This window comes from Toxorhynchites rutilus, chromosome 3 (genome assembly GCF_029784135.1).
Source record: "Toxorhynchites rutilus septentrionalis strain SRP chromosome 3, ASM2978413v1, whole genome shotgun sequence".
Classification (NCBI taxonomy): domain Eukaryota; kingdom Metazoa; phylum Arthropoda; class Insecta; order Diptera; family Culicidae; genus Toxorhynchites; species Toxorhynchites rutilus.
Window position 1 is genome coordinate 190874561 of NC_073746.1, and position 24072 is coordinate 190898632.

General features: G+C 39.9%; 1 protein-coding gene across 9 annotated transcripts in view; it reads left to right on the top strand.

The window, feature by feature from the left end:
- Window positions 1-24072, top strand: part of LOC129778586 (uncharacterized) — a 108243-nt gene that overhangs the window by 72816 nt on the left and 11355 nt on the right. For all 9 annotated transcript variants that reach the window (XM_055785573.1, XM_055785570.1, XM_055785571.1 and 6 more), the window contains one exon: window positions 19689-19889. In XM_055785573.1, the coding sequence (XP_055641548.1) occupies window positions 19689-19889 (201 nt within the window). The remainder of the gene's footprint in view (window positions 1-19688; window positions 19890-24072) is intronic.

Genomic DNA, 24072 nt, shown 5'->3' on the forward strand with positions numbered 1-24072 from the left:
TTTTTTTTGTTCTTAATAAACACCATGGGCGGGATAAACTTCAACAGACAGCAAGACCCAACAAGTGACTTGTCACACTACCGCACCGCTCGAGTAAAAAAAAATATTAATGAAATTAATATTTTTTTAAAGGAAAACCTCTTGTTCCGTCTGCTTGGAACTGTGGGGTGGACTGTATTTTTGTTATGTTGTTCCACTCATGGAGACAACGGGTGCGTGGAAGAAACCCTCGTGTTCCTCACGCTTTATTTGACGGGTGGGAGCCCCTGTGGCTCCGCTCCGTGCTGTGAAAGGCCTAACATGTTGGGATGTGCTTTGGAAAGGGTTTGAGCAGTGCAGAATGAACACATGGTGCTTGAGTACTATTTACACTTTATTCATTATAATCATAATCACTGAATACTAATATATACACTTTATTTACACTTATGCGATTAATGTGCATGTGAATGCGCCATTATTCTCTTGCTGGTAGAATTGCACTTCTGTAGAAAATCTGCTGCTGATGTTATGGCTACTTTTGCAATAAGTTGTTACTCTTGCTATTTGCTCTGGATTTGCACTTGCACTTGCTACTTGCTCGACGGTTGAATAACGACTCCTGCTCGGTCGGGAAGCTATATTTGTGTGTAGTGTTGCACCCGAATAGAAAAAGGGGTGGGGACTTACGATTTAAGTTTTTCCCTTCTCTCTTTCTCTCTTCAGTGCGTTTGACGGACTGAACATACTCCGCCGCCGAAAGAAGTGGTGTCGTTGGGGTGCAAACTTGTATGCAGGGATTCAAATTCGAAACATGTCCAGACCTGTCCACGCTCGCGTTGCTTCACTCTCGTGGTTGCCATGAAGTCTGCCGTTTGCTGTTTAACTGCTGCGTTAGCCGTAAGCCTTTGGCGCTTTCGTGGTTCGGAGCCATCTCTCATTTGCATCGAAGTTTTGAGGCTAATATTATTCGTCGGTCTCACTGATTTCTCAAAGTTTCCTTCGACATTAACCTCGCAGGATCGAGGATCTTTTTGCTGGTTACAAAATTTCTGTATTCGTGTGGGTGAGGTTTGTATTTCTTTATCATACTTCTCCTTTGTATTGATTGCTGCTGCTTTCTGATCATTCTCGACAACATCATCTTTTTGGTGTGCGTCGAGAAGTGTATGGGATTGCACAAACGCTGTTGTGTATGATGTGTTGGCTGCATCGTTATTCTGATTTGCTTCCGTTGTCGTAGACGTGCGATGCTCTCGTGGAAAGTTTAATTTTGCCTTCCTCTTCTCGCAAATATCTTGTCTTCCATCGATATTAGCAATGACACCTGGGAGTGGTTGGTGTAACACAATCGGCTGCTGGGTACTGTGAGACTGTGGTACGATGGATGCGCTTAAATTCTCCATGCACGTATGAAGATGGAAAACTACTTCCTCGTATAAATTTCGGAATGATGTTAACTGCTCGTCCTGAGCTCCATGTTCGGCTTTTGAGATTTTAGTAACTATCTCTTGGTGCCACTTCATGAAAGTGTTGTGGGCCCTTTCCACGTTGTTCCGATATACCTTGATATGTGCTGATGTGAGCTGGGTTTGCCCCATTCCTGCGATCTTGTCTTTGACTCTCGTGATCACGCGCAAAGCCATGTCGCGATTGAAGAATAACGATTCAGTCTCCTCCATTTTAAAAATCTTCGACGTTGTCCTCTTAGTAGACATTTCACTTGATTGCACTTGTTTGGCACTTAGTTGTCCGAATGTTCGTTTGATCAATTTGCTTGATTTCGATTTGCTTACACCATGTTTCACTTGCACCACTCTGCACCCTTTTTGCTCGTACGTGAATGCAAAACCGATCCGCTCATGGGCGGTTTTTCTCCGGTCACCGATTCTATCCGGCTCGAAGGACCAAATGTTCCGTCTGCTTGGAACTGTGGGGTGGACTGTATTTTTGTTATGTTGTTCCACTCATGGAGACAACGGGTGCGTGGAAGAAACCCTCGTGTTCCTCACGCTTTATTTGACGGGTGGGAGCCCCTGTGGCTCCGCTCCGTGCTGTGAAAGGCCTAACATGTTGGGATGTGCTTTGGAAAGGGTTTGAGCAGTGCAGAATGAACACATGGTGCTTGAGTACTATTTACACTTTATTCATTATAATCATAATCACTGAATACTAATATATACACTTTATTTACACTTATGCGATTAATGTGCATGTGAATGCGCCATTATTCTCTTGCTGGTAGAATTGCACTTCTGTAGAAAATCTGCTGCTGATGTTATGGCTACTTTTGCAATAAGTTGTTACTCTTGCTATTTGCTCTGGATTTGCACTTGCACTTGCTACTTGCTCGACGGTTGAATAACGACTCCTGCTCGGTCGGGAAGCTATATTTGTGTGTAGTGTTGCACCCGAATAGAAAAAGGGGTGGGGACTTACGATTTAAGTTTTTCCCTTCTCTCTTTCTCTCTTCAGTGCGTTTGACGGACTGAACATACTCCGCCGCCGAAAGAAGTGGTGTCGTTGGGGTGCAAACTTGTATGCAGGGATTCAAATTCGAAACATGTCCAGACCTGTCCACGCTCGCGTTGCTTCACTCTCGTGGTTGCCATGAAGTCTGCCGTTTGCTGTTTAACTGCTGCGTTAGCCGTAAGCCTTTGGCGCTTTCGTGGTTCGGAGCCATCTCTCATTTGCATCGAAGTTTTGAGGCTAATATTATTCGTCGGTCTCACTGATTTCTCAAAGTTTCCTTCGACATTAACCTCGCAGGATCGAGGATCTTTTTGCTGGTTACAAAATTTCTGTATTCGTGTGGGTGAGGTTTGTATTTCTTTATCATACTTCTCCTTTGTATTGATTGCTGCTGCTTTCTGATCATTCTCGACAACATCATCTTTTTGGTGTGCGTCGAGAAGTGTATGGGATTGCACAAACGCTGTTGTGTATGATGTGTTGGCTGCATCGTTATTCTGATTTGCTTCCGTTGTCGTAGACGTGCGATGCTCTCGTGGAAAGTTTAATTTTGCCTTCCTCTTCTCGCAAATATCTTGTCTTCCATCGATATTAGCAATGACACCTGGGAGTGGTTGGTGTAACACAATCGGCTGCTGGGTACTGTGAGACTGTGGTACGATGGATGCGCTTAAATTCTCCATGCACGTATGAAGATGGAAAACTACTTCCTCGTATAAATTTCGGAATGATGTTAACTGCTCGTCCTGAGCTCCATGTTCGGCTTTTGAGATTTTAGTAACTATCTCTTGGTGCCACTTCATGAAAGTGTTGTGGGCCCTTTCCACGTTGTTCCGATATACCTTGATATGTGCTGATGTGAGCTGGGTTTGCCCCATTCCTGCGATCTTGTCTTTGACTCTCGTGATCACGCGCAAAGCCATGTCGCGATTGAAGAATAACGATTCAGTCTCCTCCATTTTAAAAATCTTCGACGTTGTCCTCTTAGTAGACATTTCACTTGATTGCACTTGTTTGGCACTTAGTTGTCCGAATGTTCGTTTGATCAATTTGCTTGATTTCGATTTGCTTACACCATGTTTCACTTGCACCACTCTGCACCCTTTTTGCTCGTACGTGAATGCAAAACCGATCCGCTCATGGGCGGTTTTTCTCCGGTCACCGATTCTATCCGGCTCGAAGGACCAAATGTTCCGTCTGCTTGGAACTGTGGGGTGGACTGTATTTTTGTTATGTTGTTCCACTCATGGAGACAACGGGTGCGTGGAAGAAACCCTCGTGTTCCTCACGCTTTATTTGACGGGTGGGAGCCCCTGTGGCTCCGCTCCGTGCTGTGAAAGGCCTAACATGTTGGGATGTGCTTTGGAAAGGGTTTGAGCAGTGCAGAATGAACACATGGTGCTTGAGTACTATTTACACTTTATTCATTATAATCATAATCACTGAATACTAATATATACACTTTATTTACACTTATGCGATTAATGTGCATGTGAATGCGCCATTATTCTCTTGCTGGTAGAATTGCACTTCTGTAGAAAATCTGCTGCTGATGTTATGGCTACTTTTGCAATAAGTTGTTACTCTTGCTATTTGCTCTGGATTTGCACTTGCACTTGCTACTTGCTCGACGGTTGAATAACGACTCCTGCTCGGTCGGGAAGCTATATTTGTGTGTAGTGTTGCACCCGAATAGAAAAAGGGGTGGGGACTTACGATTTAAGTTTTTCCCTTCTCTCTTTCTCTCTTCAGTGCGTTTGACGGACTGAACACTTCTAATAATCATTACAGTGCCGCACCTGTACCAGTAATCATCAATTACTAAACAAGTAAAACAATCTTCAATACTAATAGCAAACAAAAAAACGAACAATCAGCGGACAAATGAACCGCATAATTAAAGACAAGTATAACAATAGTAGCAAACTCCTTTTAACTTAACAAAGAGACATGAGAATAACAAATAAATTAAATGCAGAACAATATTTTATAAATATTAAGTTGATAAATAACAAAAAAATATAACAAGTATTTAATATTAAATTGTCTTTCATTGTACCGGTACAAAATATGATAATCATTAAGTCATGTAAGTCATGAACTTTTAATCGGTGCAATATAGTTTATTATCACACGCGGAGTCCGTTCTCAGAGTTTAATTACTGGAGAGCAATAGACAATCTATTACACAACCGCGACGTACTAGAGCAATACGAATACGGTTAGCTATGGATTCATGCGATTCGGTTCGGTTTACAAATCAAATATACGCGCGTCTGTGAGAACGTATGCTATCCAGATTAATTAAATTATTGGACAAAGATCATTTCGTAATGGTTCATCTCACAATTTTATTCGAGTAATTCGTAAAGAGAAGCAAATCAACTTCTGTATTTATGGGTTGTTGGAAATTTATCAGGTTAGTGTGCTGATCGTAAGTTGATCACAATACTTCACTTCATTTTAAATCACCCACATCCCAGACGACCTTGAAGGCTACGTCCTTGGATATTGTAAAAGTGTGTGTGATGGCGTTAGTTCTATTGTATTGAGGCAGTGCTATCGAAGATTTGTCTATCGCGTCGTCTAATTAACTCTGGCTGGTACGCGTTCATTCCTAGCATTACTGCTCTACTATTGGTACCACAACGATTAGATTTTTTTTGATAATCATATATGGATGGTAAGTATGCATTATTTGGCACAGTAAAATTATTCTATTGAAATTAATTATATAATAGTTTTAATATTTTCTTAATTTTTCAGATTCCGGATTTATGCGCACCTTACGCTTGAATGGAGGACACCAATATGGCTATGGAAATGTTCCATATTTTTCTTATTTCCATTATTTCCTGGAAAATAATAAGTTTACTGGACAATATTTGTTTAACTGAGTCGAATCAGCAAATATCCACGAGAGATAAATTACCATGGGTATAGTTTTTAAATTCGGCTCACAATTTTACACACGCTACATGGCGGAAAAATAAATTATTCATTTCATTTTCAGGCTTTTAAATCACTTGCTGAGAAAACGCCGAGGTTTCTCCCTTTAAGATCTGCAACTTCATAGGAACTGGATCCTTTTCGAGAAAGAATAACGCAGGGTTCATACACTTCCCCTAATTTGGCGTTGAAATTATCCCTAGCTGAGGATTGACGGAAAGTCCTTTTATAGACACGTTGACCTATATCGAAAATCGGTGAGTAGCGTTTATGTCTTAAATCATATTTCTTTCTAGTAGTCTCGTGAGCTCGCTTTAAATGAATAGTCACATTTTCGTAAACAGTTTTACTGATTGTTTTCAATCGCTTTAATCTCTCCTCTGGAGAGCAATCATCTTCATCTTGTAGTAGATGTTCGGTTCCTTTCGTCACGATTTCGTGTCCGAAGATCACTCGATAAGGTGTATATTTTGTAGTAGAGTGGATTGTGTTATTCAACACAAATTCCACTTCAGATATTTTCGTATCCCATACTCTTTGATTTTCCCGTACGTAGCTCCTAATCATCGCATTGATCGTGCGGTTTAGTCGTTCTGTGGAGTTTGCTTGGCTATGATGTTGTCGGTTATTATAAATTGGGGAACAGACAACCGTCTGAACCACAACTGTTCAACGTTTTCACAAACGCTGCTTGAAGAAATTTTCCGAACGGGAATCAACAGACAGTATTTTGAAAATACGTCCATGAGAACAAGCAAATGGGTATTGCCTCGAGCACTTCTCGGGAGAGATTGGATGTAATCCATTGTTAGGATCTGAAAAGGTCTGGTCGTAACACGCTGGTTGCCCATTTCGGGAACAACAGACGTTGTCGAATGCTTGATCCGTTTGCAAATATCGCAATTGAGTACATATTTCTTTATGTCCGCGGCCATACGTGGCCAATAATAACGCTTTTTGATTTTCTCAACCGTTTTTTCATATCCAATATGGAATGAATTATCATGTTCCTTCATCAGAATGTCCTTGCGCGACGATTCTGGAACACACAATTTCCAATCAAAGGTGTAATCTAAAACATCAGATTGCGAGGAAACAAGCTTATAAAGCTTTCCCTTTTCAAGTTTAAAGTCCATGTACTTCTCGGGTTCACGCTGAATTGAAATGAACAGTCGAGAGTACCAATTATCTCTGGTTTCTATCTCTGAGATCTCCAGTGACCTTGACAAAGCGTCTGGTACAACGTTCTCTTTCCCTTTACGATGTTTGAGCACCATATCGTACTGCTGAAGTTCGATGCTCCACCGCGACAATCTAGAGGACGTCCTCCACTTCGAACGCATTATGAAAGTCAAGGCTGACGAGTCAGTCACCAGAGTGAATTGAGTACCCTCGATGTAACACCGAAATTTATCTATACATCTGAGAGCTGCCAACCCTTCCTTTTCTGCGGCATGGTAATTGAGCTCAGCTCCTTTCAATTTTTCAGAGTGGTATGCAATCACCTTCTCATCACCATTCTGTACCTGTGTCAAAACACCCGCTATGGCATGATCGCTAGCGTCTGTTTGCACAGTGAACTGTAGTCCAAAATCGGGATTCGCCATCACTGGGGCGCTAATCAATTTTTCTTTAATGGCTCGGAATGACTTATCGGCTTCATTCGTCCACGTCACTGTCTTTGGTCGGTTTTTGAGCAAATCAGTGAGCGGGACGGTAAGTGCACTAAATTGGTCAATGAACCGTCGGTAATAATTGACCATACCGAGGAATCTGCGTAGTGCACGAACGGATTTGGGCACCTCATACGCAACAATCGCATGTACGCGATCGGGATTGGGTCTTATACCGTCTTTGGATAGGATGTATCCCAAATAAGGCAATTCCGGCAAACAAAATTTGGACTTCTCTAAATTTATTCGTAAGTCTGCAATTCGCAAACGTTTAGCTAGCTCTTTTAAATTTTTGATGTGTTCTTGGAAGGTTCTACTAGCGACAACAATGTCGTCCAAATATACAAAAATATTAGGTTCGAGTTCTCCAAATCCCAATACTCTGTCCATTAATTTGCTCAATGTCGCAGGACTATTCATTAGTCCGAATGGCAATCTTTTGAACTGGAAAAGTCCTCGTCCAGGGATCGAAAAGGCTGTATATGGACGGGATTCTACGCTAAGGGGAATTTGAAGAAATGCTTAACTAAGGTCAATGGTTGTTAAATACTTGGATGATCCCAATCGACTTAAAATGCGATTTTGATGAGGAAGTGGATAAGCATCACGTTTCGTACGCTCGTTTAATTTCCTCGCATCAAGACATAGCCTCACATCTTCGCTACCTCGCTTCGCAACTGGGACCACAGGTTGTGCCCATTCTGATCGTGATGATTCAACAATATCGTCTCTGATCATGTTATCTAATGCTCGATGGATTTTACGTTGTGTTTCAGGGCTCCATGGGTATGGGTTTTTCCGTATTGGAGGTTGGTTTCGAAACTCATCTTTGATTTCAATAGAGTGTGCGAGTAATTTAGTACAACCTATATCTCCAGGAGTGGGTACTAAAAATAACTTTTTGACTTCGTTCAGTTCTTCTTGCTCTCTGAGTGATAATTCATCTTCTCCGTGATCTTCGATTTCATCTATCACTTCAATGAATGAATCTCGGAGTGATGGGTAAATTCCGAATTCGCCCCAAAACGACATGCCTAGATAGCATGGTCGCTTTAATGAGGGAGCGACAACAAACGATACAAATTTCGTTATTCCATTAAATGAAACTGGAATATCAATTTCTCCTAACACTTCTACTGGATGTCCTTCAGCTGTAACTAAGGTTAAATTTGATGGTATGTATGAAAGAATCAAGTTTGCAATTATTCTTTCGGAACCTCTTCCCAAAATGTTTCTATTTGTACCACTGTCTAGAAGAGCTAAAAGTTTCATCCCTAGCAAATCGATTCTAACAAACGGTCTGTTATCACCGTGTGGGTGGAGAAAAATTGTGTTGACCTCCTTGTCACACTGTGGAACAGACTGTACAGGATAGTAACCGCGTTGTCCAAGGATATTACTTATGTCACTTCTATCAGAATGAGGCCTTTCGGGAAATGATGTTTGACTCCTCTGCCTCATAGAGCAGTCTTCTCGAAGTTTTTTGGTGGACAATAAGGACAGTCCTTTTCTATGAAACCTGGGAAACCACATGTTTCGCTAAATATTCTTTTCTCTTTCACACATTGGTGAAAATTGTGTCCATATTCATGACAGTTAAAACAGGTTCCCTTTTTAATTGGTACATATGATTTCAAAATTTTCTCGATTGTGTTCAGATTTCTACTCGGACCAGGTTGGGGTTCTTGAAAATGACGTGTTTGTGCTTGGTTCACCGACTGTGATTGTGTGTTTCGATATGACCTTTGTTGTTGAGCGGGGGGAATTTTCTTGTACTCAGAAAATTTGCTCAAAGCTTTGGGATCTCTCTGAGCGTTCTCTCTCTTATTCCACTGTCGGAAATTGTTGTCTCTCTTATCCGTTGCTATCTCATTAACTTGATTTTCATTACGCTTAAACCCTCTCGAGTTTTCTTTCTCAATACGTGTATAACACTGCCAGTTGATGGAATCAAAGTTTTTCCCAAACTCTCGCATTTTAGCGATCGTTGTAATGTTAGCTGCAAGCATTGCATTTTTATACTCGGAACGGAGGTTACGAAAAAGAATCTGGAATCGTTTATTCTCCTCCAATTGGGTAGTCATACTTCGGAAAACACGTGTCATATCTGAATAGTAATCCTGAAATCGCTCTTTCGCTCCTTGTTTTCTAAGATGCGCTTGGCGTTCATAAAAATAATCTAGATCCGGTGGTAAGAATTCTCTCTTCAACTCTGTTACTAGATTATCCCACGTTCTCAATTCATTTTGAGCATTCACCTCCATGTACCACGATCTTGCTCTTCCCAAAAATAAGTGATATGCTGAATTATATAATTCATCATCTGTGTAACCTTCTGATCTAGCATTAAATGCGACTTCACGAAGAAAATCATTCAATCGACGGCCGTTATCCGCACCATCGTATCGAATTTTCCATTTGTGAATTGGAAATCGTTTATTAGCATTTAAATTATCTTGGTTTCGTGGTTGTGGTGACACCTTTTCGGATTGCACAGGATCACATCTTTCTACAATGTCATTTAATTTTGCTTCTACTAATTTTTGGTCTTTTATCAACCAATCCAAGAATTGTCTATACGCAAACTTTGGTTTGGAATTCTCGGAATAATGTGACTCTTTCGATTGAATCGATTCGGTCGTTCTATCAAATGGTGTACTATTTTTCAACTGTTCGGATTTCTCTTGTGATTTCACTTTTTTATTGTTGATTGTGGGTTCTAATTTTTCCATGCGCGTTAACAACTGTTCCAAAATTTGTTTTAATTGCTTGTTCTCTTCTCGAAGCGCACTCACTTCACTCACTTCTAAATTTCTTTCACCTCCTACCGCTTCCTCAAATAATTCATGTTCATCCTCTTCTTCAAGAGGTGCTAACTCATTTACCCTGCTTTCTCTCGAAGTATTCTCTTCGCCTATACGCTCAGTTTCGCTCTGGAAATTAGGTTGTTCATTTGGAAAAACTGGATTTTCTATCACGATTGCATTTTGTTCATCAGGTAATGCATAGCGCATTCTAAGTAAGCTATTATTTACGATATCGATCTCTGCTCTCCGTACTTCTGGATACGGTGATGCAACAGAGTAAAAACTATTCAAAAGCCTCACACACTGACCTGCTGTTTCTGAAATTGAGTTTTTATCAGGCTCTTCTGTAGCATGAACTTTTGCTCTCAGCATACGAAAGAGTAAATGAAGTAAACGAGACTTGAACTTTTGATCAGGAGCTTTTTTATACCGCCTACTTTCTAGAGCATTTCTAATCTCTTGCACTTTCCCTACACACGTTTCGAGTTCATCAATCAATGATTCCCATGCTTTATCATAATCGATTTCTAACTTATTTTCTTCTTTTTCTCGTTTCAGCTCAGCTCTACACTTTCGTTCCAGCGATGCTCTTGAACCTGAGCTGGCATCAATGCGACGGATAACCAACTCGTGATATAATTCGTCGTCCAACAAATGCGCGACATTCAACCCAAAGTATTGTGTGATGAAATGTTCCATGGCGAAATGATAATGGCGGAAATTGAATACAAAAGAAATTCTTTTTCACTAAATATTCGAACTGATTTTTTTTTTTTAATAAATTAAGTTTATTCTCTAGTCTTTTTATTCGCGAAAGAAACTAACAAAAAACCGCTCTACGATTGAAGATTAGCACTGTTGAAATACGTTCATCAAAGATCATGCAGTCTCTATATAGAGTTTTGCCAGCTTTTCGCACGCAATTTACGCAATTCGTATCGAAGTGTTTTTTCTTTTTTTTTTGCTTAGCAAAGGTGAACTTGGGCTCAATCACCAGAATCACCGACAAAAGCAATAATTTTTTATTGGTTTTCCCTCCCCGAGCTAACCTAGAAAAAATGTGGAAATTTTTTCGTTGGTCGCCAATATGTAACAAAGGCTTGCTACGCCCAGCTGCCCGCATGTACTCCTTCTTTTCCCTCCCAGGGTCGGCTCAATTCCAGCCAAATTAGGTTTCTCAGAAAAGGGAAAACAACACGTTATAGATTCCTAAAGAGACGGTCTTTATTCTATTTATTGTCTGCCCTAATTCCCTAACTCCTACTCAGATTTACAAATGCTCACATGTGTGTATTGTGTCGTGTCAGGGCCCGCCGCTGGTTCTGCCGCGCTCCTGCGTTGCCACGGCTTTCGGCGTAGGTTCTGACCACCGCTGATACTCCCTCGGTCCTGCGTTGGTTCTCCTGTTTGGCGGAGATTCGGATCGTCGCCGCCTTGTCCTCTCGTTCGTCGTTCAGGGTGCCGGTACGGATCCTCGGCCACGCCACACCGCGCTCTGGGGTTTTGACGATAATGCCAACCCTCACGACTCAACCTCTTCGACACAACGGTGCGCCACTGTACGCGACCGCCACAAACCGCTAGTTCGGTTTAGGTTTGTGCGGAATGATACTTCCTTTTTTGTGAAAGGACTTCGTAGAAACTACAATTCCACTGAATCGTCGCGGATTTACTTTCCGTTGGTAGTTGAGGACACGTCTAGTCTCTATCGCGTGGTTCAGACAAGTCCCGACTCGCTCCAACCGGAACCTCTACGACCCGCCAAATCCGGGTTGGTTTTCATCGCCTTCAGCACTACCAACCGCAGCGATGTTTTAATGTGTCGTGTAATGTTGTTTGTGCTGTATATAATCCTTAATTCGTGTTGTGTATGACTATGTGCCGTCTTTCTTTTAACCCTTAAATAGCTATTTTTTAATCTGTTATTTCAATTTTATTTTAGGTTTTATTTATCGAAATATAGTTTAGGAAATAAGTATATGTTTTTTAATTTTATGCGAAGGACCCTATTTAGCTATTTTTTTCTATAGATGTGTGTTTTCTCCTTTTTTTTGTTCTTAATAAACACCATGGGCGGGATAAACTTCAACAGACAGCAAGACCCAACAAGTGACTTGTCACACCTCAGTCAAGTTTTATGTCTTTATATCATGAGTACCTTACTCATGAAGTGCACCCTTCACCGAGCATCTCCAACCAAGTTTGCTTCCCATACTTTTGCAATTCCTCTGTCATTTTTTATCTGTCCATGTGACAAAAAATCCATTTTTTATCTGTCCATGTGACAAAAAAAAAAAAAAAATATATATATATATAGTTATATATATATATATATATATATATAATATATATATTGTAAATAAAAAAAGTTCTTAATCAAATTCAAAAGGGGCGGTTCATCAACATCAAAGTCGCCATTTTTGAACTTTGCAAACCATTTCTGTGCTGTAGACCTTCTCCATACACGTCGCTAATGTTCCGGGCTACTTCGACAGCTTTTTTTCTAAGCCTCAAAGTAATGATCAATTAAATTATTTGAAAATCCAATTAACATAGTTTTGCTTGATTAATTCTCGAGTAATGTAGAAATTTGTGTTTCATTTGTATGGTAGCCCCCCCTTAGAGAGGGAGGAGGGGTCTCAAACTATCATGAAAACCTTCCCCGGCTCCAAAAACGCTTACATACCAATTTTCATATATATATATATATATATATATATAGATAGGGTGTTTTTTCGAGGTGGTGAACATTTTTTTTGGGGTAACCTTTTGAAATTCGAGATGACCATTTTCATTGGCACCCTAATACACACCCTTTGCCCAACAGTTGATCGGCACACTGTGGTAACAAATCACTTCACGAGACGGTTCACGTTCCCATTCCATAGCTTAGCTAAGACGACTTTTTCAAAACACAATTGAATGTCAAAACGTTCTAACTACGTATACCATTGAAAACGTTGAACTATTCAACGCTGGTATCAGGTTTGAAGTATTGATACGCGATCATCGCAAAACTTATCGAGCCACTTTCGTATAGCCATTTTTATTTTACTTCTGGTAAACTATGTTTTCACATATATTAATATGCTGTCAAATTAGCTCTGCTGCTGTAAAAATGTTATATGTGCAGAATTCTAATGATTATTCTCAATGCAAAATTAGTCTTTTCATTTAAGCAACACGATGCTACAATCCAATCCTTCCACATAACTCACGTGTCGGAAAATCGGCTGCCGACTAGGTAGACTATGGATTGGTGCTGCTTGCCGTTCAGTGTTGCCTCGGCGAAATCCAGGATTCGTTTGGTTCAACTGGTTCAACTTTTCAAATTTGTTTATTTTCTGGATTTTACATGAGGGGCTTAGAATGAAAGGGGTGTAAGTGATTAGATCGATTTCTCTACATCAACTCTCTCTTTTGGTCATAACTTAGCTGCAAATACATTCCCAGCTGTATTTGACAATGTGGAAGATAGGTCAGAACCTCATCTATCGGATACTATAGCAAACATAAATTGGAACGTTTTTGTAGTTGAGTTATTAACTAAAGAAAAAGTTGAGCAAGTCACTTACACCCCTTGCATTCTAAGCCCCTCACATGTGATTGTTGTGGCGACGATTTTTGTGCGCCTGCTAACTCGGTTTCCCACATGTCGATTGATATTAGTAACTTGTGAAATAATTATTACACAGAAATGAAAATCACATTGCTTGCACATGCGTCGAGGAGAAGCTCTAGCTTCTTCTCTCGGCTCACAACGATGGTTTAAACCAAACTTTCCTTTGAATGTATATTTTATTTTTCCGGTACATCAATTAATTCATGTAATAATAATTGTCTATCCATTTTCATTTGTGGTGAGATTCTGTGAAAATTTGATTTTACTCTCAGCAATCAGCAGATTTAATACACGACAATTCATTTTTGAACATCGCTTTGTGACCAAGTCATTGAACATTCTCTCTCGATTTCTCTCACGCATCTAGAAATAACTTTTTCAGCAGCAGCAGCAGCAGCGGCAGTGGCATCGTACTTTTGACGAGTATCACTCTCGACTTGGTCATCAAAATTTCTTTTGATATTTTCATCCATATTCACTAGTCAAAATCGGTTTTCTGATCGGTATTCTGACATTCTAAAACTACTCAGCTTAAAATCTAGAAAATTCATCATGTTCCGGATAACATAGGATACAAAAGGTTTCTTTTTTGGGAAGAATGTATATAGCAAAAATGGTGTAATAAAAGTGATGAATTGAAACTATACAGTTGGATGATAGATTTAAACCGAGAGTAGAAGCGTAGCATTCAAAAGATGATGTCCCCGCCGCTATTGTTTTCAGCTATTTTTAAGTGGTAGTGGCTATATCTTATTTATCAACGATAGCACGGATAATCGTGAAAATGTGAATGAGTATTCTTTTGAATAAATATTAGCTTCTGCTTCCGGTTCAGGGAAATACCAGAATAATTTGTATAAAAATATAATCACTTATTTTCTAATATTCAATTCAGATTGACTCTAATGTCATCACTTTCATTTGAATATTTAGTGCATAGTTCAACTACGAGTATAATCAATATGATTTTTTTTTCAAAAGCCAAACGCGTAACTTGTGATCAGTGGATCAGTGAACTGTGAACTGTGATGGTCCCTCATGTTTTCATCCAGGGGAAAATCGTTGACATCCGATAGATTACTGTTGGTGTTTACTTATTGCACACGGTGTTAACAAACGAGGAGTAAAACACGTGTCAAAATTTCCTACATTGTTTTCAGTATTGTGAACAAGTGTGAACGATAGTGGTTGAGTATACAAAAAAATTGTGGAATTGTGTTGACATTTCGTTAGAATGCCTTGGTATCAAGAAGAGGAAGATGAGGACTACCTCCTCTATTCTCCAGCATTACTGGCTCGACGAGCTTCAGAAAGTTGGATTGACACCCCACCAGTCGAGGTAAATCTAACATTATCATGTCAGCTTCATTTGACTTTATTCGATCAATATCATATCTTGAAGACCATTGGCATACTGGGCAATTGTAACACAAATCGCAACTGAGTTTCCAGTGAAATCAAATCTGTATCATTAAATGGAAACGTAAAATCGAATTAAGTTTTTCATCGCTTTTTAAGGATGGGGAAAAACCGAAACAAACATAAGGGGAAAATGAGAATGCTTCCAATTGTCTATATTGACAGTTGAGGGGCTTAGAATGAACGGGGTGTAAGTAATTTGATCGATTTCTCTACATCGACTCTCTCTTTGGGTCATAACTTAGCTGCAAATACATTCCCAGCTGTATTTACCAACGTGGAAAATAAGTCAGAACCTCATCTATCGGATTCTACAGCAAACTTAAATTGGAAAGTTTTTGCAGTTGAGTTATTAACTAAATAAAAAGTTGATGAAGAGAAAACGATCAAGTCACTTACACCCCTTGCATTCTGAGTCCCTCAATTATTTTTACAGACTGAAAATCGCGAAATTCTTCTTATATATATACAGCGCGGACTCGATTGTATACAGTCTCGGATTTCTTTCCAATGTATATAATCGAGTCAATAAACATTATTCATTTATTTGTTTTTATATATATATATTTTTCGTTATTTGAATATAAAATGAGAATTTAATTTTTGATTCATCCCCTTAAAATCAGAAAACACCTTTCTCACAAAAAAAAATATCCAGAATCTCTCAGGAGGTGATAGGAGGTGATAGAAAAAAAATCCTTTTACGCATATGTTCGAATTTCAACAATGATAGAGTTATAGAACTTTTTTTTGTTTCGGACTATGTTGCCTCGAAATAGCTCTACATTCAAAAGTATTCACTCGACCCAGCGATGCTCCAACTTCTTTAATCCATTTGAAAAATACGTCTTCTCGAGGTCTGCAAAGTAGGACTCCGTGGCGGCGATGACCTCCTCATTCGACTCTAATTTCTGCCCGGCGTGTGACTTTTTCAAGTTTGGAAACAAAAAAAAGTCGCACGGGGCCAAATCTGGAGAATAGGGTTGATGGGGCAGCAGTTCGCGGTGCAATTCGACCAATTTGGCCGTGGCGACGGTGCAATTCCTTTTTTTAAAATTTTTCTCAAATCCGCGGACAAGCCCGCTTCCACACAGGGTCAAAACAAAACTACGAGTCCGATTCGGCTGAACTTTTGGCAGTAGTCTTCGTTCCTCTCTTGGTTTAATCATTTAGTGTAACACAAGTGATTACTGTAATTCATACAAGTATCGTCGAGCCGCTCAGCCGGCCTTTTCATTGAGTTCACGGCTCTGAGTCGCTCACTGAAATGAACCGTTTTGCCCATCTCTATATTACAGCGCATATTCTATTCAATTCGAACGGGGAAAGTGTCATCCTTAACTGGGTGACGAGGCGACGAACGTGTTCAAGCATTTATTTGTGGCTGTGTGTGCTTATGAGCGTACTTGTGTGTGGGCATTTGTGATTGCGTATTGACTGCGCTGATCGTTGAGCGTTGAGTATTGAGTGTTGAGCGATGAGCGGAGAGCGTTAAGCGTGAAGCGTTTAGCGATGAACGTTAAGCCTCAAGCGTTGAGCTTTCGGCATTGAGCGTTCAGCAATGGGTGTTGAGCGTTGAGTTTCCGTTTCCATTCCTGTTTCCGTTTCGGTTTCCGCCATCATTTCAGTTTCCGAAAAGGCCTATGCCTAAATACATTACGACTTCGACTTCAACTTCCGCTGTATTATTTACCTAATAGCCATATCGTAGGAGTTTTCTCCCGTTGCCCGGAAGTCAACGTTTATATTTGTTTTCCGTTCGCAGTTTATTTTCACCCATACAATAGACGGTCGGTCGTGGGTTGGTTTAGGTCCACAATTTTTGGAAAAGTCGAAAAAAGGGACTTCTGATTTGGCCTGCCATCCCTTTCTTAACACTCATGAACCACACCGATTAGCAGAAAACACATTTCAATACTGAGGTTGCCAGAAAACAAGAATTTTATGTGATGAATTACCGTTGCATTTCAAAATGTCGGGTCAGGGCCACCCTCCCCTAGTCTGAGAATGCATTCTGAAGCAAAAAACTTTGAATGTCCACTCAGCAGCAATATTTTTCGTGGTGAAGCTATGAGCGCTCCAAATCATTCATCATTCTTTAAATGTTGAACGCAGATCCTCCATCGTAATGGCAGTTGAGTATTGATTAAAAATGAAAAAAATAATGTTAACCGCAAAACATTCGATTAGGACTCGAGGAAGAATCGACTAGTTCTACGTCGTTTGTGGCTGACAATCTTTTCTTCAACTGTACTTTCAGACTAGGGTAGAAGTACATATCATCGCAATAGTACCTTTTATGGTAATATGAGTGAGTTTTTTTTAATTTAGAAAACATATCTTATTTTTAAAGGCTCTAATAAGATTTTTAAACGCCAGAAATCTCTTCTTTGTCGATTTTGGTACTTGATTCCATGTGAAACATTGTTCTTTTGTTGAAAAATTTAGTTTGAAAATGAGATTTTTATGCTGTGAGGTGGCTATTTTGATGCAAACACAGTGTAGACGCATACATTACAACCTTCTTGATGTTGTGATTCGACCAATTTATACGATTTTATCGTAATAAACATGTATTTTTTATTACCATGATTGGTACAATTTTACATCTATGTGCCAATTGTCGAAGTATCGAAAGCTTCCTATTATGGTTGTACGAAATCGCTGCAAAGATGAAAAGCAGAGATGCTATGTTCCTATTATGGTTGTACGAAAATCTAACGTTTTCACGCTGTGCAATTGCAATTGCATTTTTGTAAGGTACTCACCATAATTGGTACAATTTTACATCTGACCCATAATCGTAGCATGCGAAAGTGACATTGTTTTGATTATCGTAACATACGAAACATCACTATTTTTCGCGGTCGGTTTTGGTCACAGTGCATTGTTTGTTGGTTTTTTCAACTTTGTGAATAACGGTTTCATTTTCAAAAGCTTCAGGAAGCTTCAGGTAATTTTAAATATTGTATGGTTATACAGTAGAACCCCTATTATCTCGGGAAGCTCTATAGAATTAATATGGAACTCACTTTCGCGAATGATCGGTGTTCTACTGCACAGCTGGAAATAATTATCAACGTTTCGCAACGTTATCAACCCCGACGAAAGGAAGTTTCACGTAAAAAATATTCAGAGGAAACGATTTCACGATGCGTTCAGGCTGTCAAATCCGGAATGAAGATTTAAAAAATTCGGAAATGCAGGATCGAGGTTTTCCAGTTCCACGACATGCTCTGCTCTTCAAAGTTAGTGAATATTTGTCATCAAACCCACGGATCACACCGTTCTGTAATAATCGACTAGGTGCGCAAAACTTTTGAAAGGCTTGAACACTACAAAATCATGCTGAATGTTATACACAATTCTGGTTTTATGTGACGCAATCCCGGATTTTCGTTCCGTACTCCAGAAGCAGTATTCGCAGCAAGTAGCCGTGTGAGCGAACAAGATCTTCGCAGATGGTTCAAAATAGTAGACGAATATGCGACTGCGAACCTGATAGTGTAATTTTGGAGGATCCCTCAAGCGTTTATAACGGGGACGAAACAAGTTTTTATTTTCACCCCAAAACAAAGAGGTCATTGTCCTCACTGGATCCCGCAACGTTTACGAAGTAGAGCAAGCTCCCGGGAAACAAAACATCACCGTAATGTTCGCCTTTGGAGCGTCTGGAGTTGTAGTACCTCCACACGTGATACTCCCTGGGCAACGCATTCGAAAGGAAGTTTCTGAAGGTTGAAAAATTTTGCATTAGAGAAAGGGTAATGGCCTACAGGAGCGTTCTTGAATTCAAACGAATGTTGATTGAGAAGATTAATTCGATTCATTATTGACTCGGTTTATAAAATACTATGTTAATCTACAAAATCTCTGCAAACAGAAAATTGTTTTATTTTTTTTTTTCTTTATTTCCAATATTGTTATCCACTGCATTTACAAACAACAAGGTAGAAACATTCAAGTTTTACATCTCAAAACCTAAAATGTGATGCTTCAAAATTACTTATATCTCAACTTCTTGTGTTGATTTTTCACGAAGTTACAGCATTTCTAAAATCACTTTAAATTTCGACTTCGCGCTTCGTTTCCATAATGTTTTGTCGAGTGTAGAATTAACGACACAGTAAAAATACTAGGATTAAGATTTAGAGGCAAAATTTTAATAAAAAATATTATTGAAGTATTATTTGAATCCTTTTAACATTTTTCCTATGTGACACCGACACCGATCTCCTCCATTGGTTTTTGCATTCCCACAAGTAGCTGAGCAAGTATGTAATCCATTGTCTCGGACATACGTATTACCAAAAAAGGACAGTTGCATTGCGAAACACGGTCCATTCGCATAACACATTGTATTCAGGTTCCCGTTATTGCAACGATTAGCGGTCACCTTATAAGTTACAAGCATGTGGGGGGCAACTTATTCTAATCTATGGTGAAGAAGGGTGTTTTTTTCCTAAATTATTTTGTATTCCATCAATATCATCATTCATAGGAAAAAATGACTTCATCAATTGGAGGTATGACCAATTTATTTTTCACCATATTCAATTTTAGCTAGGTGGAAAAGGCTTTGCGGCAAAAAATTTACCCATAATTTTTCTGCAGAATGGTTCATAATAAAACTAGTTCGTTCTGTGTTTTTAGGATTAAGTTTATTTAGATACTCTTACATGTGTTACAGACTCCCGACCCATGATCCACCTGTCTATCCGAATCAGATGCATATACTATTGACGATTTACTAATTATCCATTGCAGTCTATGCCGATTAATACCACTTTGCAACGGAAGAAATCACTACCCGATGTCCAACAACTTCCTTTTGCTACCACTACTATGAGTAGAGAAGAGGTATCTATGTTGGGATCAGCCAGGAGGGAGGAGGTACGACGGCAAATAGACGAGTCGGAGCGCCTAAAAGCCAACCCATTATTGTATTTAGTCAGTCCAAAAGTAAAGGTAGGTCTTGGTTTAGTCATTATTTGGTACACTTGTTTTATTTATATTATGATAGTAACAAGTTGTTGTCGTACAATCTTGCAATCTTGAAGCACATAAGACGAAAAACGAAACAAACTGATGGTAATGGCGGTGAAAAAAATAGCAATAAACCTTTACTGCCAACTGTTTGGCGACAGGGGCCATTTGTAGTCCATTGTCCATGCTCTAACATAGACTGAATATCATCCGGAGATCATGCCTACATGTAGACATACTTTATTTCATGTCTTTATTGGTCATAAATAATTGAACAAAGTTGTCCTGTTTTCTCGAATTTTACGCTACACTCCCAAGCAACTATTAGAACCATTTGAACCATAAACTAGGTGGTTCCAATATTTTTTTTGTTATGCTTGAGGTCAGAACGTCATCTATCGGATTCTATAGCAAACTCAAATTGGAACGTTTTTGCAGTTGATTTACTAAACAAAGAAAAAGGTTGATGAAGAGAAATCGATCAAGTCACTTACACCCCTTTCGTTCTGAGCCCCTCATATGTATACAGCCATTCCATGATAACCCGATATAGTGGTTCTCAGATTTTCGTAACCCGTATTTTTTATTTTCATGAGGGCAGTCTTGTAAACGGTGTACATTTTTGGTGACCATCATATACTGCCCTTGCGCTAAGGTTATGGGTCAATATGTAGTTTGAACCTGACCACGAATGCATTGCCTCGGCTTCAGCAGTCACATCAAAAATAAATGCACAGCCGCGTACACGACCGTCAGTTGAAGGTTTTTTGACGTAGGACTACGTCTAACCGGAAGATATAGGGGGTGAAATGGAAATCTAGGCACTGAACAAGTAGGAAAAAATGCAAGATTTGGAACGCTTATAACTCGAGCATTTCTCAATAGATCGCAAAGGTTTTTGCATCAATTGATAGGAAATATATCTACGCATCTATCATAACGAATAACATTTCATTTTTCTTGAGATAAATAATTGAATAATTGTGAAATATCAAGCATTGTCCAAATACACTATGTGCCCATTTTTGATTGGTCCATTTTGTGCTCCTCAAATCGTACCGACCAAAACGGGCAACCAGAGCAGCAGCGAAATAGAATGAAGCACGATTGGAAAGGAAAAAGAAAAAAATGAGGGAAACATTGGTCGCAGTCTCACACATGCGTAATTCTCGAGCCAGCCAGTCAGCTTAAAAATCCCCTCTCCGCTGCCGTAACGATCATTCTCATCCGAACCGTACACCACATCGTTTCGCATCACCTCACATCAACAAACCAACACAAGCAGCCATGGTTGGATATGGCAAAGGAGGAAAAGTGAAGGGAAAGGCAAAATCCCGCTCGAACCTTGATCTGGAGTTCCCGCTCGTGTTGATCTGGAGTTCCCCGCAAGGGTAGCTAGGTCGAGCGCGTTAGTACCTGTGTACCAGTCCACCTAGCCGGCGTTATATAGTTTCGGCCGCCGAAGTGATCGAGTTAGCTGGCAAAGCTGCTCGCGACGATAAGAAAACCTGCATTCGGAACAGAACACATTCGGTTCGGTGGACATCAAGACAACAGGCAGTTGCAGCGAGTGGCGAGTGGCAAACACAATCGCAAAACGGCATCAGGTAGCAGAAGAAAAAAATTTGTTCTTTATACAAACTGCTTTGGTGGCAAATCCAGAACAAGCCGGCTTCGAGGGCGTTCGAAATGGTTTTTTTCAAAACCACGAGTACTAAGTTTTCTAAATTGGAACCATTCCATAAAACAAGGCGCTTTTCAGGGCCATTAAACCTTCCAAAAAAGAGTTTAGGAAATAAAGTTCAATGCTTTCTAAAACATTATCCAAAATAATAATAAAACACAAATTGATGTTTTCATAATTTGTTTGCCAGGATCTGATGAGTATGTGAATTTGGCAGTTGTTTTGAGCTTATTGATAGTTGGGGACTTTCCTGATTATTCAATTTTCACCAATTCTTAAATTGTTTCCAGATTTAAAGTACAGTAATCTACAATTAGTTCGACATTTAGCTAATTTGACGGACATGTAATGCGACTTATTTAGTTGGACATTTTTGTAAACATAGAGATCCAAATTATGACCCCACATTGAAAGTCGACACTGTACCACTGTCATCGCAAATGTTCAATTACAGGTTAAAATTACCTCCAATCCGGCACTGAGTGGTGGTAATGCGACGTGCCATTGAATGTAATTTACTGTAAAATATGTCACAAGCTGGATAGGAAGAAATTTTCCAACTGTGAAAGCTGTGGCGAGTGGCAAATGCAATCGCTAAACAGAAAGGTTTAGCCGAACAAGATGGGGATATCGAGTGATAACAAAACAATAAACTCTTTAGACTTTTTGTGATCCTGAAAAAGGACCTTTTTTAGCCTGTATGTGAATCCAACGAGCGAACAAATCGTAATGAATGTATTTTTCATGTTTTCATGTTTCTTTGTTTTTAAGAGGCTTTAAACTTTGCAGTTCATTCGCCTCCAGCCCAGTGAAGAGCCACAATAAAACCAGTCCAGAGGGGACTGGCGAAAGGGAAACCAACAAAATCACTCATCAGACCCGTCCGCTCGACTCTCGGTTAAAGAAGAAGGTAGGAAGGGATCCTATGCTTCATAAGATATTTAATATATGCTGTAAAGAAAAGTAAAAATTTACTGATCCGAGGACCAAAGCAGTAACGAAGCACAAGTGACCTAGCGAAAGGCGTGTTCCAAAGCCAAAAAACAAAACGGCCCCTCTCAGGAGGATAGGAAGGAAAGGAGTGGAAAGGATTTGGGTGGGATTAGTGGATTGGGAGGGGGTGGGAGTGGTATGGGAAGGAAAGAGGGGAGGAGTAGGTGTGGGGTGGGGTGAAATGAAATGAAATACAGTTTGAATAGATAATAAAATATAGTGGTTTTGAATTTAATGGTATATAGTATAGCTGAAAAATGGAGAGGTTTATTTAATGAATTTATTCTCCTTGGTGAGTGTGGCTGTAGGAATAGGAAGTTGATTAAAGTATAATGTAATGGATAGAAGATAGATGTGGGTATGAAAGTATATATTATATTATTTGTTATTTAATATTATTGAATGCGTGTATATACATGTATGAATACCTTCCTTCCGACCCGTACATACATGTGTATACACACATAAACACGCATACATGACTGTGAAGTGGCGAACTTTAATAAGCACTTTCCAAGGTATTTAGTATTTCGGTTTAGATTTTACCAAAGAAGTCGGTTTCTTTCAGAAACGCAATTAAATTGGTTTCTTGGGTCTCGTCTCTACTGAGGATATCTCGGAGACTCTGACCTATGTTGTGTCGGACTCGAGCATCTTTGGTATGTTGACATTCAAGTAAAAGATGGCTAACGGAAACCGGAGCTTCGTTGCAAGCACATTGGGGTTTTTCGGCTCTGCAGAACAAGTGTGAGTGGGTGAAGTTAGTGTGCCCAATTCGAAGACGGGTAAGGACTTGCCTTTCCCTACTATTGAGGCGGTCATCCCAAGGGAGAGTGGAATTTTTAATTTTATGAAGATGAGTGGGACGGCTGTTTATCCAGCCTATGTCCCAGCTTTCACGGACTTGCTGTTTTACCCAGCGGACAATGTCAGATGGAGGACAGGGCATGTCTGGGGGATCTATTTTGCTGCCCTTGCCGGCCAGTATGTCGGCGGCTGTGTTTCCACGGATTCCTGAGTGACCAGGAACCCAGCAGAAGGAGATGTTTTTATTTGAAGCAGCCTCTTCTGTTTGCTTAATCCATGGGTGTTTGCTGTTTCCACTCAGAAGATCGTGGAGACAGCTAGCTGAGTCTGAGAATATTGTGGTAGGAAGAAACTCATGGGTGCATTCTTGGGTAGCTATTAAAAGGGCGAAAGCTTCCGCACTGAAGATGGAGCATTGCGGTGGAAGAGAAAAGCTACCAGTGTATCTACTCTCAAAGACTCCACATCCAACTCCATCGGCACTGACTGAACCATCTGTGTATACCTGGTGGTTGATTTGAAAATTGGATGCAACGAGGTTATTGAAGCAGGCTTTGACTTTTGGAGAAGGGTCTCCCGCTCGAACTGTCTTGAGAAGTTCAAGGTTAATGTTCGGCGGTTTGACGTTCCAATTTCTTCCCGTCGCAGATGAACGTTCACATATATCGGGAAGATCTTTGT